This window comes from Lathamus discolor, chromosome Z (assembly GCF_037157495.1).
Source record: "Lathamus discolor isolate bLatDis1 chromosome Z, bLatDis1.hap1, whole genome shotgun sequence".
Lineage (NCBI taxonomy): Eukaryota > Metazoa > Chordata > Aves > Psittaciformes > Psittacidae > Lathamus > Lathamus discolor.
In genome coordinates this window covers 81,146,430-81,159,783 of record NC_088909.1, presented here as the reverse complement: position 1 = coordinate 81,159,783, position 13,354 = coordinate 81,146,430, and the positions used below count along the sequence as shown (strand labels likewise).

At 42.6% G+C, this 13,354-nt stretch overlaps 1 protein-coding gene across 1 annotated transcript in view; it reads right to left on the bottom strand.

Moving 5' to 3' along the window:
• The window catches only part of GLDC (glycine decarboxylase), a 41,138-nt gene that overhangs the window by 6,191 nt on the left and 21,593 nt on the right, over positions 1 to 13,354 (bottom strand). The window contains exons 11-20 of the mRNA XM_065663981.1: positions 12,945 to 13,025; positions 12,292 to 12,389; positions 11,699 to 11,783; positions 11,570 to 11,611; positions 9,066 to 9,208; positions 8,076 to 8,151; positions 2,761 to 2,886; positions 1,773 to 1,922; positions 1,245 to 1,357; positions 511 to 652 (exon numbers count right to left, since the gene is read on the bottom strand). Coding sequence (XP_065520053.1) covers positions 511 to 652; positions 1,245 to 1,357; positions 1,773 to 1,922; positions 2,761 to 2,886; positions 8,076 to 8,151; positions 9,066 to 9,208; positions 11,570 to 11,611; positions 11,699 to 11,783; positions 12,292 to 12,389; positions 12,945 to 13,025 — 1,056 coding nt within the window. The remainder of the gene's footprint in view (positions 1 to 510; positions 653 to 1,244; positions 1,358 to 1,772; positions 1,923 to 2,760; positions 2,887 to 8,075; positions 8,152 to 9,065; positions 9,209 to 11,569; positions 11,612 to 11,698; positions 11,784 to 12,291; positions 12,390 to 12,944; positions 13,026 to 13,354) is intronic.

The window sequence follows — 13,354 nt, the reverse complement described above, 5'->3', positions numbered from 1 at the left end:
AATCCCCTGGAATTCAAGTTCTTATTAAACAGATTTTGGAAAATTAAATGTTACATACAAGTGAAGTATAACAACACTGCAGTGTACAACCAGAAACACTCCTGGAAGAGCAGTAATTACCAAGCAGCTTTTAAACAAAAAGACTTCAAAGTCAGAGATGATGGAGAGGCAAGCCTGATTGTAGCTTTGTGCTTTGTGTCCACTTGTCTCAAAAACTATTACAGACAAGAGACAGAAGAATTAAGCAGTCTGCACAGATATAGTAGTTGTCCTTCATCCTTTCCTATTGTTTCCTAATGGAACAGATTGTTCCATTGTCTCACAGGAAAACAAAGGGCTTCAAAGGATGTAAATGACTTATGACTGTACCACAGTCATATACATTTCAGTCTGTGCAAACATCTTATGACAGCTTACTCTTAAACCTGTTCCTGTGGCTCCAGTGGTTCTCAAGAGTTGCTGAAACAGAAACAGACCCTCAGATGATAATCCCTACAAAAGTCTACACACCTTGATATACACCCAGGAAATTGGCAGTATAGCACTGGAACCCCAAGGTGCCGCACTGACAGTTCCCAAAGGACATGCATCCTTATCCAGCTGTATATTGATGACAGGGTGGGTAGGCAAGTAGGGAGCCAAATGTTTCTTCCTAAAACAAAAACATTGATTTTAGAACTTAAATGTGTATTCCTGTGGTACAATTTCTGGCCAGTTTCAGCAACAGCTTCTCTTCACCTTCCTTCCAAGCACAGTCTTCCAGGAAGTCTGGTCTGTCTTCTTCAACAGTTTCTTATCATAACTGGTGACAATGGAGGATGACAGTTTTCAACTTATCACAACATATTAATGCAAGTATTTAATTCTTTTTTTTTTAAGAGTAAGATCATTTTCATTTAAAGGATTATGATTATTCTGTATGACAGATTCACAGCACCGATGTACCACTTCTGCAGTTTGGCCTATGTGCAATATCAGAGCTCAAAGCCCACATATCCCCTCTGCATTTACTCAGAAAACAGACTACTCAGGGAGGTCTACCATATACACTAAAGAGCCAACATGGAAGTCAGGGTCTGCAAATATACGTGAAAGCCACCATTCATGAGATCAGCACATGACTATCCTTGAGAAGGACCAAAGTTTACAAACAGTACACCTCTCTCATTCATAGCTCGTCACGTAAGTGAACTGCCAACCAAGATACATTAAGGGATTTTAAAGGCTAATAAAGAGATACCCACACTCCAATTGGCCCCATTCCAGGTCCTCCTCCTCCATGGGGAATGCAAAATGTTTTGTGAAGGTTTAAGTGAGAGACATCAGAGCCATAATCTCCAGGACGACAGAGCCCCACCTGTGAAGGGAATACTCTATTTCAAAATATTCTTCTGCCATTTTAAGACCCATTACTTCAAAAAAAAAAAAAAAAAGTTTAGTATGTATATTTCCGTTTAACAAGATACATCATAACAAGAATTGATGTAAACAATTTTTTGCTTTAGAAATTCTTATTCATGACTGTAAAAAAGGTCTTCAACAAATATTAGGCAGACTAAGCCAAATTCAGCGAACAACTCGTACATCATACAGCTAATTTCAGGGCAAAATCAGATGAGAGAGAATTGTTTTCACTATCTAATTTTTATTACTGTTCTTGGAAACCTCACTTCCTCCTCCACTTATGGTCTGAACTGTGCACTGCTGTGCTATTTTTTTCCAAGGATATGTACACTCCCAGTTGCAATAAATCTACCTAGGAGATTTTGTACCTGAGCGTTCATATTTGCTCCGTCTAAGTAAACCTGGCCTCCATGCTTGTGAATCAGGTCACACACATCTCCGATCTGCTCTTCAAACACACCATTGGTGGAAGGGTATGTGATCATGATGGCTGCCAAGTTCTCTTTGTGCTTGTCCACCTGGTTGCAGGGAGGAAGAGAGGAAAAAAGGTCATCGAGGCTCCTAAACCTTAAGATTTCCACAAAAAACATCAAGTTAAGGTGATCAAGTGTTTGACAGGTGAGAAGCAAGTCTATCGGCAGGTAGTCGAAGTTATTTATATTCAGCAAAAGATACTGGGCCATTTCCTTCAGCAATACCTATGGTAGAAAAATGTTTACTTAATAAATCAGAACTTTAAATGGTATTAAAACATGTATGTGTAATAAGTCACTTCTGTAACATTAAGACAAGCCAGGTGAAACATCTGGCCTTCAAGGTAATATGATTGAATGACCATTCCCCTAGTTTCAGCAATACAGTTTTATGACTACCATAAACCCCTGCTCAAATGTGTATTTTTGGAAATGTGTCCTGCTAACCCCTTGGATTCCCAAGATTCACCTGCATCCAATCTGCTCCAAAAAATGAAAAAAGTTGCCTAGCAACACCTTCCCCAGCAGAGGTGGGCTAGAACTTCACCATGCGAAGGATAAAGCACTGTTTCAAATGCTCCACTCATGAATATGCTTCATTCATTTCAAATACTAGATGGAGACCAAAAAGGTTTTGCTATAAAAGAGCCTATTATGTAGAAAGCCTCTCTGAGCCACTCCAGCACCAGAGATCCTCAAATTAACGGAAATCAAACGAATGTCACATGGCTAATGTCTGAGCAAAAAAAAAAGGAAAGAAACATGCATTCACTATTACTGCCCTATTTTCTCTCAAAGGAAACTGATTCAGCTGCCAGTGCTATTACCTGTAGAGGAGAAGGAGTGTTCCTGCCTTGACAATTAAAGATAATGAAATACTCACCATTGCTTTTAAGTGGGAGATATCAATGCTCCCATTTTTATCCACTTCAATTGGCTGAATCTTCATCCCTGCCATTTGTGCACTTGCTGGATTTGTGCCATGAGCAGATTTAGGAATAAGGCAAACCTCAGAAGGGAAAAAGAAGCAAAAAAAGAAGCAGAGGGATACAGTGCAACTAGTTAAAAAATGGTAAAGCATTGTGGTCTATGCACAGCTACAGCTCATTATCAATGTTTTCAAAAAAGGATCCTGAGGGAATGTTTCCTGACAAATTGCCACTTATCCTGAAGGCTGCATCTCAGTTTTCTTTGAAGAAAATCCATTCAGGTATCAGAATCTAAAGACTCATAAGGAAAGTCGATTTTTAATACACTGCATAAATCAGATTCAGGGCTGCAGTTCCACAGCATTACTCAGATACTCACATTTAGAAACCTTTTCTCTCACACCTTTTTTTTCTTTTCTTAATAGTCTCTTCTTAACAAAAAGAAGACAAGAAAAAGAAGATTCTTTTTTTTATTTTCTGTAATCAGTCTCCAGATGTACAATGACTTGAAAGGAAAAACTGTCTAATTCCAACTTCCCACTACATCTTCAGCTGGTTTCCAAAGCATTTTCTTCTGTATTCTATCGAAACAAAAATTTGCGCTGAAGTATTTTGGCTATCGCTAAGAAGTTTCTAACAGCTGCTTACAGACTTGTTTTCCACGAGAGGGCACCAAATCCCAATGAGGTCGACTGCAAGAGTCTTGGTCTGATGCTTTGCTGGTTTGCTTTTGGTCTGGGCTAATCTGTCTGTTCTTACATTGCAATCATCTCACCAAAATTAAACTTCCTACCACCAACATTTCACATCTACATGTTTCAACCTGTTTCACTTCCAATTAAACTTATGCCTGCATGGGCATGTGGGCCAAGATCCATCTCACTGAAGATACGAATCAGTGTTTCACATTTACAAGTAGCCTATGTGATCCACCCCTTTATCACAAGCCCATCTATACATTTTAGGTTTCTCCCGAAATGTTCTGATGTTTCATAGGCCCACTGAGCTATGAGTAACTCATCCTTAAGATGCCAGCCCATGCCTACCTGAGTCACTCCAATTGTGGCAGCCTGGTCTACCTGCCAGTCATTTTTGGGTTCTTCAGTGGGCTTGTGAGCGTCTTTAAGACATACACCTTCACAGTAGTGCTTTCTACCTGAGCAGCAATTTCTCGCTACAATGGAGCAGTCCAGATGAGAGTACTTCTGTGCTGCCAGACAGTCTGTTTCCAACGATGCAGCCACGCTCACAGGGCATTTGTCACCATCCATGAGTCAGTACAGACACAGACTACTGGCTGTTTTCCTTGTTCAGCTGTCTCTTGGTCCAGCTTCTGCAAACCGGCTCAACTTGCCTTCTCCTTTGACGGCTTTGACAGCTTGTTGTGTAGAACTCTACACAGCAACCTTCCACTTCACAACAGGATCCATTGGGAAACTCATCACACCCTTTTCACCTACTGATAACTCATTATGTGGCAGCACTTCTTGTGCATGAGTCACCTCCTTGAGTGATGCCCTGAAATGAATGCCTTATGATGAGTCCGTGACCTCCTCCAGAATTCCCAGGCTGCTGGGGCTCCCTATCCAAGCCTGCTGAATGACTGCCGGTACCCACTTACTCTGTTCAGCGTCCTTTGAATATCTGCTGCAGAAAAGACAATTGTGCCACGGGGAGCTGTGCTTCTGCACCAGCAAGATTCTGAAGCAGCTTAGGCCCCCTCGTACACTGCTAGTATCACTTTTTCAGTCAGAGTGTAGTGGGACTTGGATCCCAAATAACCCCATAAGGCTGGCCTTGTATTTCTCCAGGTGTTTTCTGTCGGAGGCTCCACCTGAGGCCATGCTCTCCAGCTGCAGTGTACAGTACATGTCTCATGGCTAGTCCCATCCAGATGGGCCCATGAATTATCGTCTCTTCAATTTGTCCAAAGGCCTGTTGGTCAGAGCCCTGCTCAGAACAGTTATTCTTCAGGGACGCTAAACAGAGAGGGCCCACAAGCTGGTTGTTGCCTGGGGCACACATGCATTCTCCAGTAATCCACAATGCCTGGAAAAGCCTATGTTCCTTTCTTGTTATCTGGTGAGGACACAGTTATTATCTTACTGATTTCAACCCCAAGGTTGTGGCAACATCCATCTTGCTGTTTTAATCCCAAGAACTAGATCCCTTGTGCAGGTCCTTTGGCCTTGCTTTGGTTTTATGGTAAAGCCAGCTTTGGAATGAACTGAATTATTATTCTTCCCTTCTCAAACACTTCCTCTGCTGTGTTGCCCCATACAGTGTTGTCATCCATGTATTGCAGGTATTCAGAGGCTTCACTCTGTTCCAGTGCAGTCTTTATCAGTCAAAGACTGATAGGTAGAATACCTATTCTGGTGATAGCACTGACTGATGGGTGCTTCCAGCCCTGGGTCAGTCAGTTCCAGATGTACTGGACCCCAAGACACATGAAAGCAAACTGTGGCCTGCACTCTGCTGCCAAAGGGGTAAAGAAAACTGCTTTGGCAATATCAATGGTGGTGTGACTTCATTCAGGCCATGGTAGTCCATTGTTAATCTCCACCCTCTGTCAGACTTTTGCACTGGCCTTATGGGACTATGTAAGTGTTTGTAAGACTTGCTTATCGCTCCAAGGCTTACAATGAACTATGGTGACTAAATAGATGAACAGATGGTAACTAGGGAGTCCTGGCTGATGCAACACTGCCACTGCTGTACCATCATGGTAACAGCTGGCACATGCTGCTCCTTGTCATGCAGCAGCTCTTCAATGGAGAAGGCAAGAAAGTCAGACACTTGTTTAATCTTCTTTGTGTCTGTTGTGGCTACACCAAAGATCCACCAGTACTTCCTGATCCTTGAAACACCCTCCTCTGAGCTTGTCTATGCCAAAGATACATGGAGGCTCTGACCAATACAATAGGATGCTTCTGCTATTTGTCCCCTGTAAGGCTCACCTCAGCCTCCAACACAGACAACTGTTGACATCCCTCTGTCACTGCATAAATGCAGACAGGTCCTCTCCTACCCTCATAGCATTATGGTACAGTGTGTACCAAAGCCTTATACACCTGTGGATCTGATGAGCCAGGCCATCAAATCCGTACATTCCATGAAACTTTGTTATCTCCATCTTCTGCCCAGACAGAGGCAAGGACCCTTGTCTCACAGCGTCAGACCAGAAGTGCCTTCACCAAACTTCAGCCTTTATTCTGTGTCTGGGGGACTGCTGGTTGCTTTCTACTGTCTTGGCAGCAACTGGTGTGGAAGACTTCTTGTTTGGTCCCTTCTTGGCATCTGTCTTCCCCTGCAGTTCAGGTACATTGACTCCAGCTTCAAAGTGAGTGCACTGCCCCTCTTCCTTGTGTCTGACCCATCCATTCAGGAAGAGCCAGAGGATGCCAGGGAGTGTGCATCTGGTGCTGTTGATTCCCTAGTCCCTAGCGAGGAATTCCTGCTGCTGAGCTTCCCTGCCCTCAATTCCTGACTATCCCCTCCAGCATCCCATTTGAGCACTAAGCAGCGGCATGCTTGCCTGTCTGCGTATCTTGGAGCTCGCTTGGATTAGGCATGTTGTGGTTTCTGCCACTTGTATAACTTCTATCACTTCCTCCTTACGTTTCCTTGCCAAAGGACTGACTTCCTGGTCAGATGCTTTCTCCTCCTGCTCCCTCGATAACTCATGGTACAGTCCTGCTGACTTCCACTGCTTCTTTACTATTGGTTGAGGTTTGGGTCCCTGTATCAACCATTAGAGGCAGAGGCCCACTGCAGCTGTGACAGTGCTACACAGAGGCCCAGCAGGGACAGGACAGGCCACAAAACAGTGCTAGGAGTTGCTGTGTCTCACGGGGGTACGCAAGGCCCGTTTCAATCAAGTGGTGTGCCAAGTCAACGGGATTACATGCCTGTGAAGGTGTAAAATCCCAGGATATAGGAGGTGATAACAGCCCTATCAGCACAGCAAACTGTTACTTTTATGATCGGGCCAAACCAGGTTCCGGACACGCAACAAGAAGCCAACAATGCTAGATAATAGGATCAATCTTCTTACATAAGGATGCCCTCGCAACAGAGCCCTGCTCTGGAGCCCATGCAACAGAGCTGGACACATCAACCCCACTGGGGAGAAGAGAAGTGTAATCCCTTGTCGCCCTGCAAGGTAGCTCATGCAGCACAGGAACAGCCTCACAACAAGGTCTCTATGCCAGTCCAGCAATGCAGTCACTGCTTTTGTCAACATCTTTCCAAGCACAGCAAAACACACTTATAGACAGCACCGTAAACATCAAGAGCTGAAAGCAGCCATTAAAAGCCCTACACTCTAATGCACAGTAAAGCAAGCAAGCTCTGTGACTCGCACGGGAGCCTGCTGTTTAACAATTTTACATGCTCAGATCAAAACCGTCATTACCTCAACCCCAATGCTTAAAAGTACTGTAATGTGTTGACCCAGCCAATGGCCAAACACCCACACAGCTTTCACTCATTCCCATCTCTCATGGGACAAGGGCAAAATAGAAGTAAGGTGAGGAGACTCACGGATTGAGAGAATGACAGTCTAATAGGGAAAACAAAAGCCACATGTGCAAACAAAGCAAGAAGAGGAATTAATTCATTGCTTCCTACGGCCAGGCAGGTGTCCAACCACTTACTGGAAAGCAGTGCCACAGCACATGTATATGGTTGCTTGGGAAGAAGAGCACCATAACCATGACCTTCCCCGCTTTGTCCTCCTTTCTCTGTGCTCCAGTTGCTGAGCATGCCATTATACACCATAAAACAACCCTTTGGTCAGTTTGGATCAGCTGTCCTAGCTGTGTCTCGCCCAACCTCTTGCCTACTCCCAGCCTTACTCCCTGGGGCGGGGAAAGGGTGAAAAAGGGCAGAGTGGGAAAGAGAAAACCTTGACACTGTAAAGCAGTAGCCAAGACATCCCTTTGTTAACAACACTGCCTTAGCCACAAATCCAAAGCACAGTACCATATGGGTTGCTATAGAGAAAGTTAATTGACTCCATTCTAGCCAGACTCACCCTTTGAGGGAGTGTCCTTCCCTCATTCCCACTGTCTGTAAAGTAAAGGAAGACTTTCAAGATTTTACCCATGATCCATGAGGGAAACAGGGGATACTGAATGTCATGAATACTGTCACAGATGAGGATACACAACCTAGTTTTTCTCTAAGTGAGTCCCAGCTGCTAAATCAACTCTCCTTTCTCCACTTCCCACCCAACGCTTTTCCCCACTTGAGTGTTAACACTTACAGTTCTATGACGTTCTCCTTTTGCATTTAGATAAGCTTTGATTGCAGCCAAACCTGTGTACTCTCCTTGGGCTCCACTGCAAGAGGAACACAAACCATGTTACACAAGCATATAAAACAGAAAGTGCCAGCTCTCTACTGAAACTTCAAAACTCTCCAGACCTAATCCTTCTCAATGGCTTTATTAGGTAAGTGTCAGCAAATTAAGAGAAGCACATCCCATGGATTAAATTACAACTGGACAAGCATTAATTAACAGCTCTTGTCTCCTTTGCAAACAGTAGATGAAAAAAGTTATTTAATTATATGTGCTTACGCTATGTTAAAACCTTTTGATGACTGAGTTGATCACCATTTCTGCACCTAACAAGGGACTACATGCTCGACTATGGGGAGGCAAACTAATACTGAAATGCATAGTAAACTGCATACAGTGAAACGTAAGAACTCTTTCAGTGACATCCTAAGTGCAGAGTAAGTCCTTGCTGCTCATTTTGTATCAAAACTACAAGCAGACATAAACAGGCTGTAGCTCTGCTTTATTTATTTCAGTGAGCATGTAGATCCTAGGCATTCTTCGGTCAAACCTAGTATTTCCTAGTGTATCAAATATTAGTTTCAACAATTATGTAGTTGTCAGCTTATATAGGTTATTCTTATTTCAAAGATTTAATTTTAGCTTACAGGAGGATATCAGTAACATGACTCTTTTAAGCAAGCAGTGGTAGAGAAACCAGCCTTCAAAGAGAGGAAAACATGGAGGAAAAGGATTAAACAACAGAAAAGACTAAATCATTAAACTTTGAGATGAGATGAAATAAGATTATGCAGTTTTGAATAAATGAGCTTTGTTCTCATTACCTTTCATTAAAGGCTTCTCTTTGTCAAATTTCATTCTAGAAACTTCTTCCATTTTTGCCTGGCACGTTTTCTTTAGAGGCAAATTTTTTTAATCATCTTAAGGAGCAAACGTTCTGAACAAAATTCCTACCTGTTTGGTTGGAAGGAGATCTTGTCATAGCCAGTAATCTCACATAGATCCTTCTCTAAATCCTTGAAAAGCTGCTGATACCCTTGAGCTTGCTCCAAAGGCACAAAAGGGTGGATGTTGGCAAATTCCTTCCACGAAATAGGCTATGAAAGGGGACAGAAAAAAAAAAAAAAGAAACAAAGAGAAAACAACCACGTGCTATAACAGAGAATCCTGCAGACAACTCTGGTTTGTTGTTAAACTTCATGCAGGAAGGAAGCTGCCCTGTGCTCTATTAAAAATCAAACATTTCTTGCGCGGTAAGACAAGTTCCCAACCTTACTGTGGGACGTGCCCTGGTTCAGCAGAGAGCTTTGGCTGGAACTCAGGGGGAAAAAGCAGAGTTTGTGACCTTTGGAAGAAGGGACAAGGATGTCGTGAAGTTATGCAGAACGAAATTAGAAGGGCCAAAGCCAAACTAGAACTTAATCTGGCTACCACCATTGAAGACAATGAAAACATTTATGTAAGTAAATTAGCAACAAAGGAGGGCTAATGACAGTCTCTATCCTTTTTTTTTGGATGTCAGGGAAACATAGTGCCTTCTTTGCCTCAGTCTTTAATACTAAGTTAATAGTAAGACCACTTCTCCTCCAGGAACCCAGACCCCTGAGCTGTAAGACAGTGATGGGAAGCAGACTGAAACCTCCATAATCCAAGGGGAAGTGGACAGTGACCTGCTATGCCCCTCAGACACACACAGGTCTACAGGGCTGGATGGGATCCACCCGAGAGTACAGAGGGAGCTGGCAGAAGTGTTCACCAAGCCACTTTCTATCATTTATCAGCAGTCCTGGCCAATAGGGAGGTCCCAGTTGACTGGAAGTGAGCAAATGTGATACCCATCTGCAAGAAGGGCCAGAAGGAGGATCCGGGAAACTACAGGCATGTCAGCCTGCCCATGGTGCCAGGGAAGGTTATGGAGCAGATCAGCTTGCGTGCCATCATGCAGCACATATGGAACAACCAGGTGACAGGCTCAGTCAGCATGGGTTTATGAAAGGCAGATCCTGCATGGGTAACCCAATCTCCTTCTATGAAAAAGTTACTTTGGGGTGTCAGTCGAGAGATGGCTGAATATGATCCAGCTTGTGCCCAGGCAGCCAAGAAGGCCAGCAGCATCCTGGCCTGTATCAGCAACAGTGTGGCCAGCAGGGCCAGGGCAGGGATCATCCCCTGTACTGGGCACTTCTGAGGCTGCACCTCAAATTCTATGTTCAGTTCTGGGCCTCTCACTGCAAGAGAGACATTGAGGTGCTTGAGCAGGTCCAGAGAAGGGCAGTGAAGGTGGTGAAGGGTCTGGAGCACAAATCTGATGAGGAGCGGCTGAGGGAAATGGGGTTGTTTAGTCTGGAGAAGAGAAGGAGGGGCCTTAATGCTCTCTACAAGTGCCTGAAAGGAAGTTGTAGTGAGGTGGGTGTTGGTCTCTTCTCCTAAAGAACAAGAAAAAGGACAAAAGGAAATGGCCTCAAGTTGCATCAGGGGAGGTTTATATTGGATATTAGGAAAAATGACTTCACTGAAAGGGTTGTCAGGCACTGGAACAGGCTGCCCAGGGAACTGTTTGAGTCGCCATCCACGGAGGTATTTAAAAGACGTTTGGGTGTGGCTCTTGGGGACCTTGTTTAGAGTTGGACTTGGCAATGCTAAGTTAATGGTTGGACTCAAAGATCTCAAAGGTCCTTTCTAACCTAAACAGTTCTATGATTCTGTGATTTCTAGTAACATTTTTTAACATTCAGAAGATGCTTAAAAATCCTGTTTCTACTTCTAGGTCACCTATCCTTATGCAGAGGGGAATGTACAAGACTGAAAACAGGGAGCAGAGAGAAAACATAGAGAACGGAGTGAGAGAAAGGAGGCGAAGGAAACTTAGTGAAAGATAAAAACTGAGAAGCTAATCAAAACACAGCAGAGGAAGCTCATTCAGAGTCAGAAAGTCACTTACTACCCAGACAGCCTGGTTAAGGCTCTGCTTCGTTTGCTATCAGCAAGAAAAATGAAGATACTCAGGGACTCCAGCTCCTCACCTGGAGAAAAGGAGTACTATCCTAAGAAACAGCACACTGGCAAAGAAGCATGAAGTGCCAGTTCCAGCTGACCCCCGTTTCTTCTTCTGAGGAGTTTACAGATCTTGCTTTGACTGCAAGGTTTGTAAAGCAGATAGAAGTTAGGTACTGCAGCACTGCATGTGGGAACAGGACTATGTTACCTAATTCCAAAAATTGTATTTTTTTCAGAATGGAGACTTCAAAGCTACATTCACTTTCCTCCTGTACTTGCACTCCTACTGTGCTTTTCAGGGTTTTCTCCTAGCAGAAAAAGGACCTGATGACTTTAGCTACTCCTGAAACTGCCTCCTCAGCTAGAGTACTAGACCAAAACCTGCTTTTACTTCTGTACAGTGACACTGGCTAGACAGTTTGCTCATGTGGGTCTCAAGTAAGAGTATCGTTGCAACTTACTGTAAGTTCAGCTGAACTATTGAGCTTCATTGTGCAGGATCCCTAGAAATACAAAAAAATTTTTCAGTATTTATCAAAATACATAAATATGTAAGTAACTAATTTTTAATCTTTTTGGTAAATACCTACCAAAGGAATCATGCTGTGAACAAGGGAAATATCTTTGTTTTCTAATCTTTTCATGTATCGCACAATATTTGTCTCAGAGTGATAGCTGGAGAACACAAAATGTGGTGTTAAGCAAGCAGATTAGCTATACCAGATAGTTGATCTGTGCTCTAGCATAGGAATTCCATAAAAAAGAAATTAAGACTGAGGATAACTTTTAATGTATATGAGGCACTTCTTCCCAAATTGGTACTTTATGCTTGCTACTAGAAATGTGGATGAAAAATGCCCATTATCATTTGCTCAAAAAGCTATCATCAGTAAATATGGACTGTAAGGGCTCTAGTAAGCCTGATGATACTATGTCCTAAAATAATAGCTTGTACAATGTAGCAAATTAAGAAAAAAATACATCCCTCTTGTGACCACGAGTACTGCTTTGCTCATTTAAAACAAATTGCTACTAAATGGATTATTTTAGAGTAATGAGTGACTGTATGAATACAGCCACAGAATTGTCCTCTATTGACTCCAGTTGAAAAGTCTGACTCACTTTTGTACAGAGGTACTTTCAGATTCCATTAAAATATCAGATATGCAGCAATTTCACAAACCTGTTGAAAACCTGATGTGTCAAGAACTTAGAAGTTCTCTTAAACGGGGTGCTAAGGATGCCTTTGGTTTCCTCACCCATACCCTCAGCAATCAGCTCCTTTGACACAAAGAAACATGGAGTCAAGTACTTCAATGGAAATTTCTTGTTTCTCAGTCAAATTCCATCAGAACCAGCTTATACTACCACCTTACACCCACATTTAATCAGCTGCTTAGGTAAAAACCCCTCACTTTATTAGTATACACACCTGTATATACCTAGCATGATAACAGCATTATATTAAGACTGGGTACAGATGTCTTAGTAGTCCTCACTTTGGTAGTATTGCTGTTAATTACTAATGACATGCAACAAAAATTCCACTAGGAGAGAAATAACTGACCACCATGTCCTAACCCCCACAAGAAAAGTAACAGCTTAAATGCAAGGTGTCCAAGCTGACTGAAAGGACTGCATCACAATAAGAAAATGACATTACTCCATTACATAAATCATGATTTCATGCTGTCGCTGTCTTTAGACGTCTGAAATTCTCTGTATTTAACAAATGGCCACATATAGACACCCACCGTGCCAAGAGCAGTTTTGCTTTCCACTAAACTTCTGAAGCATTCAGACAATTAGGTCTGTGTGATTTATTTATTTACTTACAGCTGAAGACTCACAACCAAAAATCCATAATATGTCATCCAGGTCTTTCTCATTTACAGTTTCATCCAGTGATACTCCAAGCTATGGATAAAAGCAACAACAATTACTGAGAACTTTCAAATCCAGACACAGTATATTTGTTCTGGTTGAGAGAAATTACTCCAGAAACACAGGGGAAAAAAAGAAAAAAAATGGAAAAAAGAATAAAATCTACCTACCCAACAATATGTAAATGTCACTTTGTTTTATGCGACAGATACATAAACTAATTTTATTTACGTAAAATTTTCCAGTTCCTACCTTTCCCCTGCTAAACCATCCCAGCCAGATAGCTCATAAGCTTCAAGACTTGTGACCTCACTTCTAACATTTCTAAGTGTTTACATTTAATAGTAAAATTGCCCATTTTG